Source organism: Salvia splendens, chromosome 14, assembly GCF_004379255.2.
Source record: "Salvia splendens isolate huo1 chromosome 14, SspV2, whole genome shotgun sequence".
Lineage (NCBI taxonomy): Eukaryota > Viridiplantae > Streptophyta > Magnoliopsida > Lamiales > Lamiaceae > Salvia > Salvia splendens.
This window is the reverse complement of record NC_056045.1, coordinates 3,036,056-3,061,648: the sequence shown is the minus strand read 5'-3', so window position 1 is coordinate 3,061,648 and position 25,593 is coordinate 3,036,056. Positions and strand designations below refer to the sequence as shown.

Genomic DNA, 25,593 nt, shown 5'->3' with positions numbered 1-25,593 from the left:
CACCTTACCTTATATGCATTATTATCTGTTTTTTCAACAACTTCAATTATATAGTGTATGATGAATTTATATCATCTATTTTGGTTCCTCAGGTCAGTGCCAATATAAATACAAGGTTCAGTGGTATTTGACTATCTCTTTTGCCTGAAAACAAAACAACGATAAATGAATATAGGATACGAGATGCTGTAACAAACTATACCAACACATACTACAATGAAATCTAAGAAAAACAAATCAACTCATAATTGATAACAATAATCGATATTCCTAGAATAGAACAGCTTCTGTTCCCAGCATCGCTGATCGTTCACCTGCATCACACCACTGCCTCCGCTCACCATCACCAGGAGCTCGTGCCTGCAGAAAACGGTGTGCCTGATGTTAGATTTTACGAGGACTAATCTCATTCATTGAAACGTACTTGACACATGGAATTAAGATCAACCAACCGATATATGGTAAGGTGTCATCCCATAATCAAGCAAAATTCATATGTGAATATCTCAACATCCCATAATCGATGCATGATTTTATGCAGTAGTGATAGCGAGAATAAAGTAGAGAGAGTATACATTGGATTGCATACCTTAAGAAATCAGTTGAGGCAGGTCCATAAATCCCTTCAATGGAAACATCGAGGCGATCGGGTGGAGTAGGGGAATCAACAAAGTCAATGAGTTTAGTTGTCCATTTTCCTTCACCTTTGATGATCACACTTATATTATCACTCTCCAAACTTCTGCTTGAACTTATAGTAAATGGGTGCCAATGCAGCTTCGCAAATGCTCGGCACATTCATGAACATGATGCTAGTTGGACTCTAGTTTAAACCTTACGAAAACCATCAACCAAATCAACAACACATATATAAATAGTGTTACAAATGAAAAGAGATTAAATAAGCAAAAACTCTTGTACATCTGTATATACCGTGCATCCATCTCAATTAGAAATTTTCAAAACCGGTTCAACGATACATACTGGTGTTACCTTATCTACTGGACAAATTCAAATCTTCTTTTTTAAATGCTTTAAAATTCCAAAAACGGTTCAACCTGTCTACGGTTCATGGTCGAACAATTGATTTTTTCAGGTTGAAGGCGACTAATTATTCCACTGGTTTTAGTATGCAATCGGACCGTTCAAGGCAACGCATTAGTCCCTATATATCTATGCTAAAAAAGTCCAACTTCTTTGTTAGATAGAATACCTTTGTTCTTGGAGAAGTTGAGCTCAACTGTGTGGCATTGTAGAGCCCTAGCAGAGTTGAGACGAACATGCTGCCTCGACTGGAGAAATCTGAGGTATCGGTCAATCATGAAGAGGAGAAGCCGGGGAGTATGATGGACGCGTAGTTGATGGCAACATGCTTCACCAGTAGTCCCTGCACGAACATGCCCCGTTCCTGAAATGGTGGAAGCGCGTAGCATCCCTAACAACAATCTCTCTCCCAACCAGCTTCGATATATACTTGATAGCAGAGTGGCAGTCGTTGCACACCCTAAGGTTCTTCATGATAGTCAGAGTACTCTTCTCCGGTGTATTCATCACTCCAAACACGATAGCGAGCTTCTCACTGTGATGTTTGAGAAGCTGCTCCTTCAACTCCTCATCAAGATCGTGCAAGACTGAATCAGTGTCCGGAACAAATCCCATCTTCTTGATCTCTTCCCAAATCTTTGTCAATCTAAGATCAATTGCATCTCGTTGTGGATGTAGAGCGTCGTCTGCACCAAATATATGCACTTCACCTTTGATCTGCAGCCAGCTGATCCCTTGCTCTTTCTTCACCTTCCTATCTTTCATCGACTTTCTTATTATCGCTGCTTCTTCCCATTTCCCACAAGCAGAGTAGACATTTGCTAGAGCTGAATAGGCTCCACTGTTGTCTGGATCAATTGAAATCATCTTCTCGGCGGCCATTGCAGCAACCTCCAAATTCTTGTGAGCTTTGCACGACGCTAGAAGTGAACCCCAAGCTATGATATCTGGCTCAATTGTCATGTTAAGTATAAAATCTTGAGCCTCATTCAAAAGTCCAGCTCTACCATATAGATCAATCATACAAGCACAATGGCTAGAGGTTGGCATGATTCCATGGATATCTATCATCTTTGTGAAGTAGCTACGCCCTTTCTCGACCAATCCCATGTGCGTGCAAGCTGATAGCACCCCAACATAGGTTATATGGTCCGGTTTAATCTCCAGCAACAGCATATCCTCAAAGAGCTCCAATGCCTCCTCACCATGCCCGTGTTGGGCTAAACCGGTGATCATTGAAGTCCACGAGACTGGATCTCTTCTTTGTTGTATCAATCCGAATGCCTTTCTTGCAGATGTGATGTTGCCAGCCCTTGCATACGTGCTGATCAACGCATTTCCCACAGAAATAGATGACATTTCCCCCAATTTCTTTGCAACCGCGTGGATTTGCCCCCCGTGGTTTAAAGAAGCAAGATTTGAACTCACACTCAACATAGCTGCAAGGGTGTAACTATTGGGCACACTCCCTTCCTCAAACATTGATTTGAAGAGCTTAGTCGCCTCATTGTTGTGCCCGTTTTGAGCATACCCCACAATCATAGCTGTCCACGCCACCACATCACGTTCTTGCAAGGAATCAAAGACCTCCCTAGCCGGATGCACATCTCCAGCCTTGATGTATCCATCCAATAAAGCTGTAAACGCAATGACATTGAGAGTACACATCCCACACGCCTCAAGCATCTTCCTAGCTATCCCAACGCCGCCACATTTTGAGTACATGCACACCAACGCATTCCCAAGAGGTCCAGATGTGTCAAACTCAGCTCTAATAATACAAGCATGAATTTGCTTCCCACATGCTAACACTTTCAGATTTCCACAAGCCGAAAGCACACTCGCCAGTGTGTACTTGTCGGGTTTGAACCTAGACTCGTTGAGCATTCCTCTGAACATTCCCAGAGCTTTGGCATCAAAGCCACGCTGATTGTAGCCTGCAATCATTGAATTCCAAGAGATCGCATCACGTTCCTCCATTTGCTCGAATTGAGCCAACGCCTCTTCCACCTGACCTCTCTGCATATACAATGTGATGGCTGCATTCCAACTTGAAACATTTCTGAGCTCAATTCTCTCAAACACAGCCACAGCTGTCGCTGCATCACCCGACTTTGCATACATATTTAGCAAAGAATTGGCAACAGAAACTGCACGGAACAGGCCGAGTTTTACCACGAAAGAATGCAGCTTTCTTCCCACATCCAAAGCTTCAACGACTGCACACGACGCGAGAATATTAGTGAATGTATACTCAGTGGGTAGAGCGCCACGCTTGATCATCTCCATAAACATCGCTAGAGCAGCGCCGAAACGACCCTTTTGATTGTACCCAACGATCAGAGCGGTCCAGGAAACGGAATCGGGTTGCGGCAATTCGTCGAATATTTCGAGAGCTTGGCGGGTTCTTCCCTGTTTTGCATAAGCTGACAAGAGGGTGTTGTGCGTAGAAACATTCTTGACGGGAATTTCATCGAACACTTTGCGGGCTTCGAAGAGAAGCCCGGTTTTCGCGTATGCGTTCATGACATGGTTCATCAAGATGACTCCGAAGTTGAGGCCGGACTTGATTATGCCGGCGTGTACTAGTCTTACTGCGGAAGGGCATCTGGTTTGGATGCTTGTTTGCAGAATGGAAGTATACTTTTCCCGATTCGACATGGTAAAGAGGTGAAATGTAAATGTTAGCTCTCTCCGTTCAAAACTGAGGCAATGCTGTTTGATTCATACTTCATTATTTCAAGGCGGCGGGAATGTGTCGATGCTGAAAACAAAGTATCCAATAATAAATCGAATGAAAACAACAAATCCCAAAACAAAGATATTCTCGGTCCATTTAATCCGCGGCGAAATATATCATACGGATTATAGGATTTGGAATCGATTCACACACATGCTAAATGTTTACCGTGTGCAAAAATTGAGTTGGGGAGGAGGCAGATTTTTGGCAGTCGGAGATCTGAACACCGGCGAAACAGAGAGATGCTATGTTTCAGAGTGAGAGGGGGTCGAGAAAAGAGGGAAGAAAGGGAACAGAGGTCCCGGCGGGGGCGACGGCGACGGCGAACACAGAAGAAGAGAAAAAATAAGAGGTCCCGTTTTATTATGTGTGTTAGTTATGATAGTTGGGCTCTTTCAAAATGGATAATTTGGGCTCTCTTCGTAATTAATTATTCTAATTTAATCCTAACACCTTATTAATTTGGGCTTCGAAATTGTAGTATATTTTTACATACGCATAAAATCATTTTGAATCGATTTTTTTTAATAAAACTTCAAAAGCACACTAATGGATATTCTCTCCCGGGTATATAAAAAAAGCAGAAAAAAATGAATTCTAAAAATACATAAAAAGGAAATTCCTACACCAATTTCTTACAGCCAAAAGCTGGTTAGGTTATCAAATCAATCAAAAAATCAAATTAACTTGCAAAATTGAGTCTCTCTGGTGAAGAAGTTGGTGATCCAATAGCAAGGTTCAGATTAGGAGACTAAATTAAAGCAAGGATTTTTTGGAAGCCAAAATCAAGCCTTTTCTTATTGGAAATCTCTGAATTTCAACCAACTTGCAAGAAATTTATACAAATTTTTATTTTTTATAGTGGCATTTTAAAAACCAGTAGTTAATACAATTTGCTTCTATGAAACTGCATTTATATATTTAATTTACTAACAATAAGTGGAGAAATGCTGCACTCTAAAGCTGATTACACTACTAATCAATCAAAGGCCATCAAATCTAGGCCTGAGGAAAAATATCGAAAAAATGATATATCGCTCGTATCGTATTGAGAAATATCGAAAAAATATCGAATTTTCGATATATCGTATCGTAAGTTTTCGATACGATAACGATATGATATTTATACACTATAAAATGATATTTTTTCAGCATGCATAGAATGATACTTTTAATCCATAGAATGATATTCTATTTTATAAAATGATATATTTCGTCTATAGAATGATAGGTTATTAGGTTATCACCATAAATATGGGTTATCATATGATCACATCCTTATATATATATATATATATATATATATATATATATATATAGATGTATTCATTTCCTTTTTGCATATTTTCTCCTTTTTCCTTCTTGATCTCAGCCCCACGATTTTGTCATCCGACGGTTAGATTAGTGCCACGTGTCATTTAATAATGCAGATTTTCCATTGAATAATGCACACCGACTAATAATGCACCATTATAGTGTAATAATGCAGATTTTCAGTTGAATAATGCACACCGACTAATAATGCACCATTGTAGTGTAATAATGCAGATCATCTGGTTCGTTGATGAATGAGATCTAACGTCTTATATTAAGAAGAATAAAGGATCTAAGGGATGAATAGGAGAATAACGCTCCCATATATATATATATATATATATATATATATATATATATATATATATATATATATAGGGGTGTGATAAACTACAAACCCTCTAAAATACAAACTATACAAACTTTAATCCTACTCGCTTAATACAATTAATCAATGGTTAATATAAAAGATTTTTCTAATGTCAACATTTTGACATCGAAAAATCAGAATTTGGACACCCCCATCGACAGAATTTGTACACTCCGTACATCCCCCGGTGATAGAATTTGTACATTCCGTTGACATCGACCCCCGGTGACATATTGACATTGACCCCTGTTGACATAATTTGTACACTCCGGTGACAGAATTTGTACACTCCGTTGACATAGTTTGTATAGTTTGTATTTGATCACACCTATATATATATATATATATAGATAGGGTTTTGATCTATGAAAACTAGATTTAAATACAGAAACGCAGAACAATATCATAATTAAGCAGTTTTTAGGTCATGGTTAGTGTATTTTTAGGTCATATTAACCAAGTATGACCTAAAATGATCTTAACATGACATTAAACTCAAATCTTCTAATATGACCTAAAACTGCTTAATTATGACCTTCCGTGTTTTTGGTTAATTATTGACCATTAGATCATCTAATCCTAGGGCTGAGATTTGGGCTGCATTTCTGGATTTAAACACATACTTATTTTGATCATCTCCCTATATATATATAGGGAGATTTTTTAAGCTAATTGAGAAATGAGATGCAATCTCAGCCACTCATTTTTATTAAATGAGTGGTCCAGATTTTGCCACACAAAAAATATTTTTAAATTAATTTATTATAAAGGGTATAATGGTAATTTAAGTTAGAAACAAATGAAACACGCGTGGTTTCCAGCACTCCAATTCCATTCCCAATTTTCCTCCGATTCCATTCCCAAATTTCCTCCATTAAAGCAACGCCTGCACCAAATCTTCAACCAATTAGCTAATGAAGGCGTTTCCGCCACTGTCTTTCGAGGAAGCTCATGAGAAGATTATCCAAAGTAGGCGACTCGTCGCAGTAGTGGCTGCTCAGATCGGAGTCGCTGCGGAAGCGCTCCTCCTCCGGCGGTGTTCCGGAGGGGCACCTGCCGGTGTATGTCGGCGACGAGATGGAGCGATTCGTGGTGAGCGCGGAGCCTGACGTCAATATTTCTCTTCCAATTTTCAGGTTAGCATTCCCCGATTTTATCGATTCATTCATGAACTCCGTCGATCTCCAGCCGAAATTGATTTCAGATGTGGATGGTGACGGTGACGGAGACACCGCGGCAGCGGATGGAAGGGATGGGGATTTGAGAGATACGTTTGATGTTTATTTTTTAGTTATTGACATTTTAATAAGTGTTGTTGACATTTGATATTCTCGCTATTGATTTGTGAATTACAATTGTTGTTTTTTAGTTGTTGACATTTTAATACGAGTTGTTGACATTTGATATTCTCGGTATTGATATGTGAATTATAAGTGTTATTTTTTAGTTGTTGACATTTTAATACGAGTTCTTGACATTTGATATTCTCGATATTGAAATGGGAATTATAAGTGTTATTTTTTAGTTGTTGACATTTTAAAACGAGTTGTTGACATTGATATTCTCGATATTGATATGTGAATTATAAGTGTTATTTTTTAGCTATTGACATTTTAATACGAGTTGTTGACATTTGGTATTCTGGATATTGATATGCAATGATTTTGTTTCTTTGATTGGATGTGGTGACATGATATATTATCCTCTGTTTTTCTCCATTGAAGGCCTTCAAGAGAGTTGCAGAATCACTGAAGAAGCTAATGGATGCCACGAGGGAAGAGCTGCCAGACACCATGGCTGCCGTTCGATTATCTGGGATGGAGATCAGCGACTTGACAATGGAGCTCAGTGACAATGGTTCCGATTCGGAACTCTTCTGCTTCAGATCTCGCGAGCTCGTGGAGGTGACGAAATCGTCCAAGGATCTGAGGCACAGTGTGCCGGCGGTGTTGGAGGTGGATGTGGATCCGAGCGGTGGACCTAGGATACAGAATGCGTCGATGGAGCTGTACATGAGAAAGGAGGAATCCGCGAAAATCAATATCACAAGTTGTTGACATTTTGCTATAAGTTGTTGACATTTAATATGTAGGCTATTGACATGTGTTGTATGATCATGAGCCAGAACTTGTGTCAAATAAAAAAATTAATATAAAATAGTTGTTATTTTTTAATTACAAGAATTGTTTTTGAGTTGTTGACAATATATACAAGTTGTTGACAAGCTGTTGACATAGTTGTTTATATTTGATATGAAGCCTATTGACATGTGTTGTATGATCATAATGCCAGAACTTGTGTCAAATAAAAAAATTAAGATAAAATAGTTGTTATTTTTTAATTACAAGAATTGTTTTTGAGTTGTTGACACTATATACAAGTTGTTGACAAGCTGTTGACATTTTGCTATAAGTTGTTGACATTTGATATGCATGCTATTGACATGTGCTGTATGATCATGATGCCACAAATTGGGTCAAATAAAAAAATTAAGATAAAATAGTTGTTATTTTTTAATTACAAGAATTGTTTTTGAGTTGTTGACGCTATATACAAGTTGTTGACAAGCTGTTGACATTTGATATACAAGCTGTTGATATTTTCATATAAGTTGACATTTGATACGAAAGCTATTGACATGTATTGCATGATCATGATACCAGAACTTGTTTCAAATAAAAAAATTAAGAGAAATAGTTGTTCTTTTTTAATTATAAGAATTATTTTTGCGTTGTTGACATTTCAATACAAGTTGTTGAACTGATTGACATTTCATATATATTACATACTGCTAAGGTCAAAAGTCAGAAACCACAATAGTTGTCCATGGTTTGTGTGGGTAGTGCAGGTTTTAGGAAGAAGCCTTCACCAAACCAAAGTTCGATGAGTTTAGAGGCACGTATCTCACAACCTTTCGGGAATGCACCCAGGTAAAGGAAACAACCTTGAAGTCTAGCAGGCAAGTAAAAGTAGCTCTATAGCCAAGATCTCCAAGTAGGAACCCTCCCCCATTGCAGCAGCATCAGCAGTATCTTTTCTGTCTCCTGAATGAGAAGACCACCAACCACAACCAGTGACAGAAGAAGACCTTTACATTTCTCGGCGGTCGATCTTCCAATTTCCTTCAAGTGAGGAGGGCAGGGCAATGTAACATCATCATTATCATTTTTCAGCATATCACCGAAGGTAAGATAACAGAGCAACTGCCAGCTGTGCTCCTGCCCGAGCGGCTGCATCTCATGAAGTAAACTAGATTTTTCAGAAATTTTATCAGAGACCTCCCGAAGCCTAGTGGTGAGAAGAATCCGACTGTCGTTCTCCTTACCCGGCAAAGCGTGCGCGATCCACGATTAGAAACTTGAGATTGTAAAGCTCTTGATGCAGGCGCTGGAGCAACGTCTGCTCATCGCCCTGAGTGGCATAGTGGCTTGCTTGGTAGTTCTTGCTCTCCATGATTACTAGCAGTTCATGACCTCACCTATAATTTATTTACTACTATTAAATATCAAATGAACTTTGTAAATTTTGTTAGGGTTTGTATAATAGAAATCACCTTTCGAGTGATTGAATACTGTAAAACTCTAAATGATATTTTCCAATAAATGCAAACAGATTATTTTTGTCATAATGTTATTATGTTTTACATTTAATGGATGTTTATTGCATATTTAAATGTATAAGCGAACATAACAAAAGTCTAAGTCTTTGTTCTAGTAGACCGGTTGTGGGCTGCGCCCAATTTAAGGTACGCGGTCAGTTCTGAACAAAGAAAAATATGAATTTCACAACCTAGATAGGCCTAGACTACCTATCGTGAAAGGTTGCAATGTCAGTCCGATTATTTCTAAGCCTTATTGAAATATGAGGACATTGGTGTGGTATAGCACCGAATGGATCTAACAGCAAAACGAGTCTTTATGCTATCTACTGAAAGACGAGGTCTTGATAATTAATTTCTTAATCAATGTAAGTTAGCATTGAGCATACGATATTGAATATCTACTACTTTGACTTACCAAAGGTGCGAGTTTTTCGTCACCCAACGATCCAGGCATATTGGGTAGTGGTGATCATTATCTAGCGGTGCTAGGATTGCTATTATGTTGAATCGTGCGCGAGGAGAGTCTCGTTTGATAACATCCACATGAGGAGCTCGAAACAAGGTTTTATTATTCGGAACCTAGCTAGTTGGAGTTTAATTACTCTATGAATAATAAATAAGAGTTTCTTGCTAAGTCCACTCTTGGAGAATAAATGTTTCTATCTTAAGCGCGGGAAATGAATCAATCAAATAAAAGGAAACCCGGAATACTTGTAATTTCGGATTTGGAAAGGCAGTGCAATATTACTTCTGTAGTGGCTGCTTGTAATATTCCAATATAAGCTTATACTCCATCCGTCCCGTGCTACTCGCACGTTTGCTTTTCGGCTCGTCACAAAGTCCTTACACTATTTATAATTTAAGTTAGAATTAATGCATTTAATTAATATGTTAGTTTAAGTTAAGAGCTCTTTTATTAAGTGATGTCTCATTACACCTAAAATTCTTTTTTAATTACACAAAAAAATCAATCCCAAATTTACGGCCTAAAATGAAAAGTGCGAGTAGCATGGGACGGAGGGAGTATTAAATAGTGGGTTCAATTTAATTAGTAAAAAGCTAATTGGGTGAGGCCAAGTCCAAATTCTTCCTTAGATCCCTGACTGGGCCCAATATGTGACTTAATATAAATAGCATAATAAAGGAGACAGAAAAAACAACTTTTTCCTCACAAATTTTCGTCCTCTCCTTCAAGAGAGAGAATTTCGAAAATTGTCTTCTTCTGTGAGCTAAGTTCTGTCTTCATTATTCGAGTCCTAGTATTCTGATGAGATTTGCCCACACAAATATCAGTATACAGTCCCGGACACCAGTCAGAAGATCTGAGGTCTTGTATTGAAGATCTTCACGTGGAGACGGACAAGCCATCATCGATTCTTGATTGAATCAACGAGGTAAACTGGCTAATTCCGTAGTAAGCATGTTTTAGGGATTTTATATGCTAAAACATGTTTTAATTCAAGTTATGAGCATGATACATGTGATAATTGCGCGAATAGATTTTATCTAAATAATCTGTTAAATAGATCAAATTATGTGATCCGTTAGAAACAGCACGCTTCCTCTGCCAACCCCTTCAAACTTGTTAAATTTAGTCGTGCATCAAAAACATTATTCCCATAATTCATACTAAGAAACATGTTTTTACAAGCAGGACGAAATTAATTGATATCAAAATCATAAAAATAAAAAAATAAAAACACTTTGACGAACTTTCAGTAGCCAACTTCATTTAGAACTTTCATCAAACAGTTGGCAGAAAGATGCAACACTTACATACCGGCGCATAATTCGTGACGCTCTTCACACCTCCAGAACCACCGCGGCCAGCGCGATGGAACTCATCCTCAACGTACAAGCTGATCGGCACAGTCTATTCCTGCAAATAACAACAATTAAACCTTATCCACAAACTCCTTAATATCCCCTTGATTCAATTGAATTAAAATTGAAAACGTAAACACAACCTTGAAATAGTTTCCAACTGGAGAAGCATACACCAAAAATGTGTACTCGGAAGACGGCGCCAGCCCCAAAACCAGCACCTCCCTATCAGCAGAGGCTGAATGTCAATTTGATTATGTCAACAACGATTCTAATAAGTATACACTATGTCAATAACAAGTATATCATGTTTAAAGCAAGCACAATTAACTTATTACTATTATATCAATTGTTAAAGTTTATAATGTCAACAACAATCCAAACAAGCATACACTATGTCAACAGTATACAATATTATCTCAATGACAAGTATATGCCGTTTATAGAAAATACAAGTATATTATCATAACTATGTCAATAGCTATTGTATGAAATGTCAATAATCTTAAAAATTTAAACAAATCCTTAACTGGAAGAAGATGCTTGTTCTCTTCCGTTTTTTCCAGCAACATTGTTCATTTCTATCTCTTCCGATTCTAGCATCGCTAATCAACAAAAAAAAACAGCAGAAATCGAATTAAATAAAAAACTGCGAGATCTCTGCTGAAATCGCGAGATAAAAGCAAAATTCAGCATTAAAATGAGCAGAAATCAGTATTTTCAGATTTTTCCCCAAATGTTCAAGCATTTTGATAAAAACAGCGAAGAGAAGTTGTACCTCAAAATAGTTGATTCCTCGACTTTCTGGATTCTATACAGAGCTCCCGCAACAAACGCGAACAACAACAGCGAAAACATAGGTAGCGATTTCTCTCACTAAAAATCAGTTCACATCCAACACAATTGATAATACAAAGCCTAATACCTCCAAATCCATACTCGAATCAACAATTAAGCTTCCGGCGAAGCGACGACGTGAGAATCGAAGGCTGTTCGGAGCTTCGTGCAGCAGGAGCGGCGAAGCGCGATGAACAGCGGTGACGTTAAACCGCGAGAGAGAGGGGGCGTGTCTGGAGGCGTCGTCGCCTCTGGCTTGATTGATGATCGGCGAAGACGATTGATGGTGGCGATATATATTAGAGAGGGTTTTAGAAAATGATTTCAAATCTAATTTTATTTTTTTCCACCATTTGATTAATGAAATGACACTTATACCCCAGTGTTGATATAATGTGATAGTTGTTGACATTTCGTTAATCTTGTGGATTAGTGGCTGAGATTGCATCTCATTTCTCAATTTAGCTAAATAATCTCAACCTAACAGCACCCTATATATTATATATATATATATATATATATATATATATATATATATATATATATATATATATAGGTATTTGATCAAAACAAGTATTGGCTTAAACCAAGAAATGCAGACGGTTTTCTGTCCATTAGATTAGCCAATCTAATCTTAAGATTACATTAATTAACGGCTAGATTTATTGGGTAGATATTAATATTTTAATTACTTATAATCTTAAAAGGTTAATTATGTAAATTGCATTAGGTCGTTAGTTATAGTATTTCCTATAATTTTGCTCCGTCATCTAATGTTCCTTTTATATGATCATGACCTATATTTTCATCTATTATGACATATTAGAATAAATTAAATTTTTGTGGTATAAAACATAATCCATGTGTTATGACTTGAATGTAATTATATTTTGACCCTATTTTGCCATGTTTTTTATTATGACACATAACATTAATTAGTATGACCCAAAGATATGTCTATATTTTTGGGTAATTTTTTTTGTCGTGCTTGAATTGTAAAGGCGTTTTTAGTATGGCTATGCCATATAATCCATGTCTTATGACTTGAATGTAATTATATTTTGACCCTATTTTACCATATTTTTTATTATGACACATAACATAAATTAGTATGACCCAAAGATATGTCTATATTTTTGGGTAATTTTTTTTTGTCGTGCTTGAATTGTAAAGACGTTTTTAGTATGGTTATGCCATGAGTAAAAACGGAACGTCAGTTTATATTTTTGAGTAATGATCCCATGATTTCCGCGAAGAAAAAACGGAACGTCAGTTTATATTTTTTTAAGTTCTCATATTACCCTTTTATGCCTCAATTCGTTATTATTATGACCTAACAAAATGGTTGACAAGACTAAAACGTGATCGTTCATAATCAGATCCTCCGTTCCAGATTTGGTCTGTATTTTTGTACTTAAGGGCGTATTTTGATAGATTAAGACCCTATATATGGCAGGGTCAGACTAGAAAATAAATATATATATAGTCTGACCCCACCAAATATGGTGGGTCAGACTAGAAAATAAATAATTATATTAATTATTTTTATAAATATATATAGTATTAATATAAATAATTAATGCGAGAATTATCGATATTATGAAAACAACATACTCCCTTCGTCCCACAATAATATGCATACTTTCCTTTTTAGTCCATCCCATAAGAATATGAACTTTCCAAATTTGAAAATTCTTTTTTCTCAAGTGAGACTAATTCTTCACTAACAATACTTTAATTTATTTTTTACTATAACTCTCTTTTACTTTAGTAATTTTACATTAAAACCCGTGCCAAATCCAAAGTGCATATTTTTTGGGAACAGAGGAAGTGCAATTTTTTCTGTAACATCCTAAATTTTGAAATTTTAATTTGAATGTGAGTAATAAGGTTGTAATCTAAATTATAAAAATAAAAAATGAAATTAGGAAATATTAACTTTATATTTTAAAGTATATGTTTATTTTAAATAAGTTTGATGTATTGATATGTAAGCACTATAATTAACCATAATTGATATTATTTGACGAGAATTTATTTGAAATGGAATTCTAAGAATTCATACAAAGAAAGAAAGAAAAATTCACAACCCATTTTACAGTTAGATACACCATAATTTGAGATATTTAATATACGGAGTACTAACTTTAGTTAAATGCAAATATTGAGAAAAAGAATAATAATGACGATAGAAAGACTTTTCGTATCCATTCTCTCTCCTCATCTTCCCCCACAGCGCCAAACCCAGTTTCATCTCTCTCTCTGGAAACAAACTAAAAGAATTATCTCCAATCTCTTCATTCTCGATAATCGCCGCCTCCCCTGCCGCGAGGCCGCCGCTGGATTCAGAACGTCATCTCACACTACGTTGAGGTTGGGTCGAAGATGCGAACGCAGTGGGTCGGAGGCCGATGAATAGAGCTTTTCGGCGACACTCTGGGGCCGGTGGTGGGGTCGGCTGACCCCACTCAACCCCACCTGGATCCGCCGTTGTTAATGATATATCGAGTTTCGGTACGATATATCGAAATATCGATACGATAATCATATTGATATTATCCATATCGAAAGTTCGATATATCGAAATATATCGAACTTTCGATACGATAACGATTTCATATCGATATTTTCGATACGATATACGGTACAATGTTTTCGGTACGATATATCGTATCGACCCAGCCCTAATCAAATCAATTATCATAGAGACTCTGAAGTTTGCTAAGCAATGTTCAGATTGGGGGCTCAAGCCAAGTTTTATTGGGAGCTCAAGATAAGAAACCAAAGTGAATTCAATGTGCATTTATTTAAAGAAGTAAGACTGACATGATAACCAACCACACCACGCCACGCCACGAAACCAACTTGTTCTCTATTCGTAGTTTATAGTTTATTACTAAATTTACAAACTGATTTGTTTCAATATTACTCGTGTTCGTATCTCATTTTTATAGACATAGCGTCTCAACCCAATTCATATAACATGATTAACATCTCTATATGAAATATTTAAGAATCAAACAATAAAAACAATTTTGTGTACAAAGTTGAGAGGTCATTATTAATTAGAAATCACCAACTAAAACTGATAGACTCAAAATGCAGATTTTCAACCAAACCCGATGAACATATATACGCAACTTGACGCCTCAACTTCTTCGGCCCACAAACCAAAACTCCAACACTCGACTCCTTCCGCTCCAACAAATATCCTGTGCACGGGTGGAGCCACAAAAATATCAAAAATATATATTGAAGACATTTAATGAATAGATTTAAACAAAAGAATTTATAATCATTAATTAATTAAAATGAACTCACTCTTAAGATCTGGCCTTTCCCCATAGTAAACATTGATGGACTCCGCCAGCGACAGGTGAGGCAAGCTCTCCATCTCCCTCTCCGACGCGGCCATATTCCGTATCTGCGTCGTCTCCTTACCCGCCCGCGCCTTGTTCCACACAAATCCGGCCGTCGCGGCCGCCACCACAGCCGGGCAGATGAACGCCACGTGGATCGCGGCTCTCGCGGCCGTGGAGTAGACTCGATTCGAGTTTTGATCAATTGGATAGATGTAGTACCTATTGTCGAGTGAAACAACAAAATAACTATAACGATATCTTATGTAAAAAAAAAACTGTGGGCCCTCCTTTTGGATCTCTATGAATTTTTATCCGTACCTCGTTAAGATCCCGATTGACACGAGGTAGGTGATGAATGACGAGGCGATCACGGCGGCGAGCCACAGCCAGCTGTTGTCGTTGCCTAGGGTTGAACCCAACGGTGCGAGGGGACTTGTCGTTTACCTGTGGCGGCGGCTGCTTCTGGCGCGTGACGTAGGCCTCGATTGGGAGATTTAGGTTGGAGAGGTGCGGTGGGGCGCCGGAGACCGGGAGGATGAGGTCGAGCATGGTGAGGTCGGCGACAAGGAGGATCTGTGGGGTCGGGTGTTTTAGGGTTTCGGCCGTGTGGATGAGGTCGCGGATGATGGAGATGAACGGGGTCACACCGCTGCCCCCGCTCACCATCACTAGGAGGTCGTGCCTGCAGAAAACGGTGGGCCTGATGTTAGATTTTACGAGGACTGATATCATTCATTAAAGCGTACTTGATACTGAAATAGAATCAACCAAACAATATATATAGTGAGGTGTCATTCCATAATCAACTAATAATAGGAGGGGAGATTTACTTATAAGTTATAACTGGTTTTTACTTCACATTTTCGATACCAAGCAACTCGTATGTGAATATCTCAATAGTAATTAAATCTACTAAGTAAGCATCCATTCTATGGTTTACTTGACTTCAAGATCAATTGCTTGCATGTTTTAAGGGTTTTATGAAATAGTACTAACCATCACTAAATGTTTCAATTTTGCAAAAATGGGTATCTACAATTAAATGTGACATTGTATTTTGAGTAAGTTATATAACACTCCACTACTCCATTTGCCTCATTCAAAGTGACACGTAGACTTGCTTGTTTGACGCGTGATTTTATGCAATAGTGTATTAAGTGGGGCGAGAATAAAGTAGAGATGGCATACAGTGGATTGCATACCTTAGGAAATCAGTCGAGGCAGGTCCATAAGGCCCTTCGACTGAGACATCGAGACGTTCAGGTGGGGTAGGTGAAGCAACCAAGTCAATGAGTTTGGTAGTCCATTTTCCTTCCCTTTTGATGATCACACTTATATTATCACTCTCCAAACTACTACTTGAACTAATAGTAAATGGATGCCATTGCAGCTTAGAAATGCTTGGCATATTCATAAATATGATGCTAGTTGGACTGTAATTTAAACCTGACAATAAACAATCAACCAAAACAACAATGCATATATTAATAGTGTTACTACAAATGCATATAGATTTAGTATGCAAAAACTTGTTACATCCAGATATACAATCCATTATCTCAATTAGGATTCATCAATTCCAGTTATAAAATTAAATTGTAATGGATGCACCTAGCTATCAGTTCATGGTTCAACCAATCGAACTGATTTGACCACTCGTCGAGCCTATATACTATAACGAATATTTGCAATTAAAATTTATAAATTCTGACTGTGCATATATATGTTAGATATACCTTTGTTCTTGGAGAAGTTGAGCTCAACGGTGTGGCAAGGAAGAACCCGAGCGGAGACAAGGCGAACATGGTGCCTTGACTGGAGGAATCGGGTTTTTTCTATTTTTGTTCTAAAATAGAACTTAGATTCCTCGTTTGTTCTAGCGTTTTTTTTTGTTCCGGATTTGGGAGAGACGCATGACCCTCATGCGTCTCTTTTTAATGAGACGCATGACGATCATGCGTCTTTCATAGAGACGCATGATGGTCATGCGTCTCTATTTTTTTTTCGTTTTTTTTAACGACGCATGAGGGTCATGCGTCTTAGATATAGACGCATCTCCCTCATGCGTCTGTTGTTTTTTTAAAATATAATAGAGAGACGCATCTCCATCATGCGTCTTATAGAGAGACGCATGAGGCTCATGCGTCTCTAACTTGCTTAAATCAGTTCCCACGGCAGAATAGGCAGAATACGCGAGAGAAAGAGAGGAAGACAACCCGTGCGATTTCCTTGGCGATTTCTTGGCGATTCCCTTCATATTTCGGTAAGTTTCCTTCAATTTTTCAACATTGTTCTCGTATTTGTTGTTTATTTGCATATTATTAGGGTTTTGATAAATCTATTGTATACTTACTATATTAGGGTTTAATGAAAAAAATTGCCTTTAATTGTTGTTGGTTTGTATATATATTTTTGCAGAAATCATGCAAGTATACGTGAGTTTATATTGGGGTGGTAGAATATATCAACTTCCTCAAGTGGGTATTTGTTATGATCCTCCTCGTGCGAGAGCTTCCATCGTATTGGATTCATGTGTCTCATTATCTGAATTAGTTGCAATGATATGTGTTAAGATAAGAATAGATTCAAACCAACACTTCATCGAAATATCTTGGAGGCATTGTTTCTTGGGTACCGGTACGAGTTATGTATGTACTGCGGTTGACAGTGATCAAAGTGTGTTTTATATGTTCAATGCGGCTCTAAATTCGACTCGGCATATTGAATTATTTGTTGAGTATTCGTATGTTGGAAATGCCTTCATCCCACCAATTGTTGATCATGGTGTTGGATCATCTACGAGGTTTGAACCTTTGAGCATGGATTGCGGTATGAATGAGCAAACAGATGTTGCAGATGCTGCTGATGTTGGATTGAATACTCAAGAGAATGTAGAAGAGCATGATGATGTTCATGTTGTACGAAGAGACCTTGATGATCCAGAATTGTCGTCATCCTCGTCTGATGAGATTTTAAGTGATGATTCTGGTGCTGACTCTAGTGATGAGGAGGTAGTGTATAAACCCGTCGTGCAAGGTGAACAACCACTTCCAGAATACGTTCACACCGGGTTGAAATATTTTCGCAGACTGCCTAGTGGTCCTTCTGAGGTACCTGAAGTTGGTAATGAACGCAGTACCATGTACTGGGTCTAATCAGAGATATTTGGTCACGATAATGCTCAACCGAGTGTCTAGGAGCATTTCCTATCTGCGTTGTTCCTTTCCACCTGTACATATATTTGATGTAAGCAAATAATCCAATATAAATTAATAAATAAATATTTAGATATATACCTGGCGCCACATGGTGTATATGGCTCGTGTACAACTGGTCCAATGAACGCAGGCCTCAATGTGGGCATTCTTTCCCACGCCCATAGCTGCAGAAGCATCATAGGCCCGCCCAACTCTTTTCTCTTATCCATGGAAGCCTCGCACAGATAATGATAAAGGTAGGCCAATGCCGCACTTCCCCAACTAATATTCTTCACCTCTTCTGGATCCCCAAGCCCATTCAACCACATAAATGGCACCTTACACCCCGTGGTGTCCGGTAGAATGAGACCTCCTAATAAAATTAGGGCATGGATACGTGCCCTTTGGATGTATACGTACATAGGTAGGTCATCACCCAGAGGCATCCTTGTCTGGTTGATCAGTGCGGTCATCAGCAAACCGCCTTGCTTTGTCTCTGTGGAAGTATCTGGTATCCATCCCAACAGATCGCGGCACTTGCTGGTCCAGTCAGAAAAGTTGTCATGATAGTCACGCCCTGTGAAAACGCGACCATCCGCCCTCAAGCCCCAAATGGCTTGCACATCTTCCAAGGTGATCGTCGCCTCGCCGATCGGTAGATGGAAAGTGTGCGTCTCCGGTCTCCAACGCTCAATCAACGCCGTGATCAGCTCGTTGTCCACCTTCATGGGCTTCCCACAATCGATCACGCCTTTGAAACCAAAGACGTCAAGCCAATATCTAACATTCTCGTGAATTTCGACGTCCCAAGTCTTGCTTTCTGTCCTTCGGACTTTAAATACTTGGGTTGTGTCCTCTTTCATGAGTTTATGTGAAATGTGATGTTTCTGCAAATTTAGCAAGGACAGGTCTTCGGGTCCATATAATAATTGCCCACTAGAACTTGAAATCTCCATCTAATCTAAGTACATATTCACGAAACAACAATTACAAACTAACATTTACAACACAAATTACATATCCATTCAAATTCATCTTCAAAATAACAACACATCATAAACCAAATGATTGATTCACTCCAATTCAACACCATTCACGCTTTATAAGGCCTAATTTACATATAGCTACTAAATTAGAAGGTTAAATTAAAATATGCAATTCAACCTATACTTTATTCTTCAATAACAACCAAAATCACAACACCAAGCATCTCTAATATATGAATAACTATACAATAGAATGAATTTAACCACTAAAATCCATTACAATTAACTAAACACCAAAAAATCAGACAAATTGACCAATTTGTTATAAACCCTAATTTACAAAAATTAGGGGAAATCTAAACAAACTATGCAAATTAACAACAAATAAGGAAGGAATGTTGAAGGATTGAATGAAACTTACCGGAAAACGAGAGGAAATCGTCGGATACGCCAAGAAATCGCCAAGGAATCGCCGGAAGTCGCCTATCAGAATTCTCTCTCGCGTGTATTCTGCCTTCTGCCTCTCGCGGAACTGATTTAATTCGAAATAGAGACGCATGAGCCTCATGCGTCTCTCTATAAGACGCATGATGCTCATGCTTCGTCTATTATATTTTAAAAAAACAACAGACGCATGAGGGAGATGCGTCTATACCTAAGACGCATGACCCTCATGCGTCGTTAAAAAAACGAAAAAAAAAATAGAGACGCATGACCATCATGCGTCTCTATGAAAGACGCATGATTGTCATGCGTCTCATTAAAAAGAGACGCATGAGGGTCATGCGTCTCTCCCAAATCCGGAACAAAAAAAAACGCTAGAACAAACGAGGAATCTAAGTTCTATTTTAGAACAAAAATAGAAAAAACCCTGGAGGAATCTGAGGTATCGGTCAATCATGAAGAGGAAGAAGCCGGGGAGCATGATAGAGGCGTAGCTGATGCCAACATGAAGCACGAACAAGAAGACAAAGAGAATGTAGAGGTAATGTGTGTAGACGAAGAACTCAAAACATTTATTTTCTAATCTTTGGAAATGTGGTAACCCATAGGAATAATCCTGCTAAAGAGATATCTCTCCTGCTATGTTTGAGATTCCTGTATTCTCCCATTTCACCATCTGAAATTTACACAAAAAGTTATACTCCTATTAAATGTGTTTTTATTAATTTGATTTGTAATCATAATGTTAATAGGCTTATCACAAGTACATTAATCACTATAATTAATAATAACATTAGAGTGAAATTACGACAATAAGACAAAGTATTCGATTGACTCATGTTTCTCTATCTTTAAATACATCGATCAGATAGTAATCAATAATATGTGAAATTATATGATACAGGTATATGACAAAGATTTGTCACATATACACAGAAACACGTGCATTGCATAAAGAACTACCAATGCAGACTATTATCAAATTTAATGGATTAATTTGCGTGTTCTCTTCGAAGCACGTACTACTTCTTCAAAACGAAGAGGACATAATAAAATAAAATAAATAAGACCAATATGGCTGGCAGACTGCAATATTATTATCAAATTGTGCTGTGCACAAAACGCACTATCATAAGCATGAAATGCAGCCATTTTCTTCCCATTTTCTTTAATGCTTTCATCCTTATTTAATACTCCAACTAAGTACGTATTATTTATTAGTATAATTTTGAATGCTAAAACACATTGTAAAATCTATTTATTAATATATTAATTATGTAATCATTTCTGAAATAAAATGATTAACTCAAATATTCAAAATTGAATGATAAATATTTTCTCTAGTTTAATACTCCCTCCGTCTCCAAAATTGAACTTTTGTTCGACACGAGTTTTAATGCATTATTGGTAAAGCGAGAGAGAGATAGAGAAAGTTTTTTTAGTATTGTTAATAGAGAATGAGTCTCACCTCATTATCGGTGTCACGTGCCATACATGTAAAAGACGAGAGCACTGCCACTGTCCAGATTTAATAAAAATCCTCACCGCAGAGCAAGCACTATATATACATGACCATCAATAAAAAAATAAATGTTTTACACCTCTAGCTATCTCTAAAAAATTCAATTTATGTATAGATAATTTTTCGGATAAACATCCAGTTTCGACCGATAAACGATATATATAGCAATATATTCATGAAATATATTTTATCAATGACTAATAAAATATCCATTTTAAGAAAATAAAAAAAAATAGCTAGTACTCAAAATGACTAGTATTTTATAGTTTTTCAACCTTAGGATAATCTAGTTAGAAAGAAATACTAATAACGATAAGTTGAAAATCAATTTATAGTCGAAAAAACCATTCTCATCATCCGCCAAAAATAATCTCACTTTAGTTCGTTCATTTTTTTCTCTTTCTCTGTCACATTTAATTTAATTTAATTAATTGTCCAATAAAATGAAAATTAAATACCTCTGATATTCGGTGAGTGGAAGCCCAGTAGATGATGTAACATAGATGAGCGGTGAATAAGGTTATCACAATGTGGCCCACCCATATATGTTATTTAATGCTACCCTCCGACGTTAGCCACGTGTCACCAGAAAGAACAGGAAAGTCAACGCTATGTTTCCTACCAGTCCCAGCTGGAGCGCCGCTGATACAGACCAAACATGAGAACTCATCCCAAAAGACTTGCATGTTATAAGAGAGAGTAAATTTAGTCTATATACCCCACATCAGTTGTTCTCACAATCGATGTGGGAATTGAGTCCGTAACATTCGACCCTCCTTTAAGGGCCAACGTCCTCGTTGGTCACGGCCACATTGGTCACGGCTGGTTCTTTGCCAGGCCACCAGTCCGAGTTCTCGTTGGTCACGGCCACGTTGGTCACGGCGGATTCTTTGTCCGGCCACCACTCGGTGGGTTACCACTCCGAGCGGTCCCAAACGCACTCGTTGGTCACGGCGAGTTCGTTGCCCGGCCACCACTCCGAGCTGTTTCGGCTCTCAATAAAAGCACCATTGGTTAAGGATATCAGCCGCCATGTCCAGCTTCGCCTCCCACCTGCACCACATTCATATAATTCAATACACATCAACTAACTACAGGGGGCTCAAGCCCCCTCTATAATTTCGAATTTAATTATGAGGAGATTAATTTTCGAATTCGACATCTTTTACGTGTCGATATAATAGGTTGAGGGAAAGTAATCAATTAAAATATCTTACACTTTTTCTCCATTTCGTGTGGCAGAATTGGTAGTAATTCTTGCAAAATCGTTGTGGAAATAGGTGGCTAAATTCCAAATAAGAAGAGCAATAAACATGAGGAAGAAAGCAAGCTCTATTCTGGAAACAATTCCAAGCCCTTTGATGATCATTGGCCTCTTCCATATCTCTATCCGATTTTCTCCTTCTCCACTGTCCATCACGATTAATAATATTTCAAAAAAAAGAAGAATAATTTCATTAATTAAGGTATGCAAAATACCTGTTGATATTCTTGATTTGAGAGTTGTTGCTCTTGCCTAAATGAAGATACACACATCCCAATAGTGCAATTACCACAAATGGAGATGTAAACACCAAGAAATTTGCACCTGCAAATAACATTTAAATGAGCATATATGTACTAATTAATTAACATGTGACAGAATATTAAAATAGAAAAGGAATAAGAGATTTATGAAGTGTCCAAATGTTCCACAAATTAAAATTATGAAGAAACTGAATGTATTTTTTTTTTCAAATTTTGAGAGTTATGAAACCTTGGTTAGTTCCGAAATACGTGGTGGTAGTTTTAGCTCGGAGGGCCGGCAGCCATGTATGTTTATAGGCGTAAGTTGGCATCGCCACCAACAAAACAAGGTAGCCGGCAAACACCGCCGCCGCTATCGCCACCCGCATAGCTCTCTTGCCACCGCCACCCCGCGCCGCTGATCTTTGTGGATCCATATAATTATTTATATGCTTATCTCTCTCTTTTATAACTATTTATAGTGTTTTTATTTTTAGGGATTTTTTTAAGGGAAAATGAATATAGTATGTAGAATGATTTTGAACGTAATCATCCAATGTTTTCTTGATGTTTTTTGCCCTCATAATTTGTTCCACATTAATTTTTAAGCACTGAAAAGAAGTAAAAGTATCTGATTCATCAATAACATGACGTTCTTGTATAATGGATTAATTGAAAAAAATTTAATTGGGTGTGACATGGCAGTAGTTGACATGTTTCCAAATGTCAAAATCTTTGCATATTCACCAAAAGTTGCATGGTACATGCAATTAGTATAGACACGTCACTAGCTATAAGAATTAGCACTTGTTGCTTCCTGCATTTGGAATAATTAGTAACGCAATCATGTAGCCTAATGTTTATTTTCTTTATTATAGAGTAGTAGCATTTGACTAAGAAATGTGGGATTAGTGTATTTGCAAAATAAAGGGGAAAGTGTGGAGTCATGTGTTTCTATTAATTAGGAATCGTGATTCGTGTGCTCTAAGTGTGTTTGCTATGTGTTCAACTTCATCAATCCCTTATTATTCTTTTCTTGTCCTATTAATTAAAAGTAAATAGATTTTGGTGTTTTTCCTTTTTTGATTCTTTCTTCACTCTACATTTGTATTTATATTTGAAATTCGTCTCCCATGTAATGAATTAGTAGTAAAGTGGCTATTTCTAAAGTCAAACAAAACTTATAGAGATATATATGAATCGATCACGCTTTAAATAGGAATGTCAGACACCATATTTTTTAAATATGATTTGTGCCATTTTGTTTCACTTGATTTTTCAAATATATTTTCTAAAAGAATAGAGAAAAACGAAGACATTTTTCAAAATCGGTAGAAAAAATAGAAGGAAAGTATTGCTAATATTAATTTATAATTCAAGTAATTCTGATATGCAAATTTTCATTTCCTTAAATTCATGGTTTGAACCCCAACTTCAAAGTCGATAAAATCTAGTGTAAACCACTTCATATATCCTTAAAAAAAACCATGTCAGAAATTTGTGGACGCAACATTTTGCTCCAATTCTTTCACAAAAATAAAGTTTATGGGTTATCGAGCTTCATTCTACATATTTTTCTTTGTTCTCTTCTCTAATTCATGACTATCTCCTAATAATCAATCAACGTTAACTTTACCGTAAATAAAATAGCAAAAAAAATCTATTTTACCCCTTAATTGAACTGCTATTTTTAAGGAGATATGAATCAAAAATCACAAATTGACATGATTTATTACCACAAGCAAGAAGACAAAATACTAGTACTTGTTAGTATCTTTTACACTTAATGATTAATCATATAGAAATTCACATTAGATAAGAGAAAAAACACCCATAGTTGAGGAAGAGAATCTTCCCCACCCCCATAATAATATACATAAAAAGGGAGAAGAAAGGGTCAAAAAAGATCAAGCAAAGTAGACCATTGCAATAGTGAAATTGAAGAGATTTCATTTTTAAGTTTTCCAATTATTATAAATAGAGAAAGGAAACATATTTTGTAATGTTGATTTTAAAGTACAGTAGTTATAAATTTATCAGATATACAACGACTAAAGAAAGTCCCAATGAGAAAAATTAGTACATATAATTAAACCACATGGAAAATTCTCCATGGGTTAAATATAAGTTGATTCTTTATTGCTAAAGTAAAAAAATAAAAAATATTAGTTATGTTAGAAAATGGATACTTAAAAGTCCAACTAATAAAGGGCATAGAAAGCAAAACGTAACAAAAAGCACTTGCCTCTTTTGATAAAAAAAATAAAAAATATTCATGGGAAAATAAAGTGTTCAGCTAAAATAAAGCCTGAAATCAAGTCTTAAGAAGGAAGGATCGGAAAAGTATCCAGCCAATCATGACATTATTCTTTATAGGAGGTTCATTATAAATTTTATTTGGTTATAATATTTAATTTGGTAGGTATCTATTAATTTACTTGTTGTGATTATTATATAATTTAGGGTATATGATACGAACGTTACGAAGTCCTAGTAAATGCCAATGGGATAAAGCTCACTTTTTTTTTATTAAATTTGGTGCAGTTTGTTTATTTTAGGGTGTTTGGTTATTCATTCTTTTTCCGTAAAAGAATTTGTTATTTGATGTTTAGAACTATAATAGTAACATAGTAGAGACTCAATTGGCATGAATGATCAGAGTATATAACATAATTTTATGCTTACTATAAAATTATATGGTTCTTTTCAAATTACAATTATCAAAATATTATACTCCTCATAGCCCTATTTATAAATTTCATATAAATTAATAGTAGTATGTGATTTTAGCAATCACTTGTTTCTTATTAGTCCAAAAGGTTAAGTAGATGAACTTCTCATGGTCC

General features: G+C 36.8%; 3 protein-coding genes and 1 pseudogene across 4 annotated transcripts; all 4 read right to left on the bottom strand.

Annotated features, from left to right (window-relative positions):
• Window positions 1-54: 54 nt before the first annotated feature.
• On the bottom strand, window positions 55-4,136 carry LOC121765537 (pentatricopeptide repeat-containing protein At2g22070-like). 2 transcript variants are annotated; one of them, XM_042161726.1, is made up of 4 exons: window positions 3,953-4,136; window positions 1,214-3,808; window positions 590-834; window positions 55-360 (listed from the first exon to the last, which is right to left on the bottom strand). In XM_042161726.1, the coding sequence occupies exon 2, from the start codon at window positions 3,703-3,705 to the stop codon at window positions 1,375-1,377; it is 2,331 nt and encodes a 776-aa protein (XP_042017660.1). In that variant the 5' UTR covers window positions 3,706-3,808; window positions 3,953-4,136; the 3' UTR covers window positions 55-360; window positions 590-834; window positions 1,214-1,374. The 2 variants fall into 2 exon arrangements, with proteins under 2 accessions (XP_042017660.1, XP_042017661.1); XM_042161727.1 differs by having other exon boundaries at window positions 1,214-4,136.
• Window positions 4,137-8,443: 4,307 nt separating this feature from the next.
• On the bottom strand, window positions 8,444-8,921 carry LOC121765669. The gene is made up of 2 exons (XM_042161880.1): window positions 8,794-8,921; window positions 8,444-8,717 (listed from the first exon to the last, which is right to left on the bottom strand). Exons 1-2 carry the CDS (start codon window positions 8,919-8,921, stop codon window positions 8,444-8,446), a joined length of 402 nt encoding a protein of 133 aa, XP_042017814.1.
• Window positions 8,922-14,802: 5,881 nt separating this feature from the next.
• Window positions 14,803-23,305, bottom strand: LOC121765125 (annotated as a pseudogene).
• LOC121763373 (serine/threonine-protein phosphatase 7 long form homolog) lies at window positions 17,566-19,979 on the bottom strand. Its single transcript, XM_042159381.1, has 3 exons — window positions 19,697-19,979; window positions 18,389-19,245; window positions 17,566-18,321 (listed from the first exon to the last, which is right to left on the bottom strand). The coding sequence occupies exons 1-3, from the start codon at window positions 19,871-19,873 to the stop codon at window positions 18,186-18,188; spliced, it is 1,170 nt and encodes a 389-aa protein (XP_042015315.1). The 5' UTR covers window positions 19,874-19,979; the 3' UTR covers window positions 17,566-18,185.
• Window positions 23,306-25,593: the final 2,288 nt, after the last annotated feature.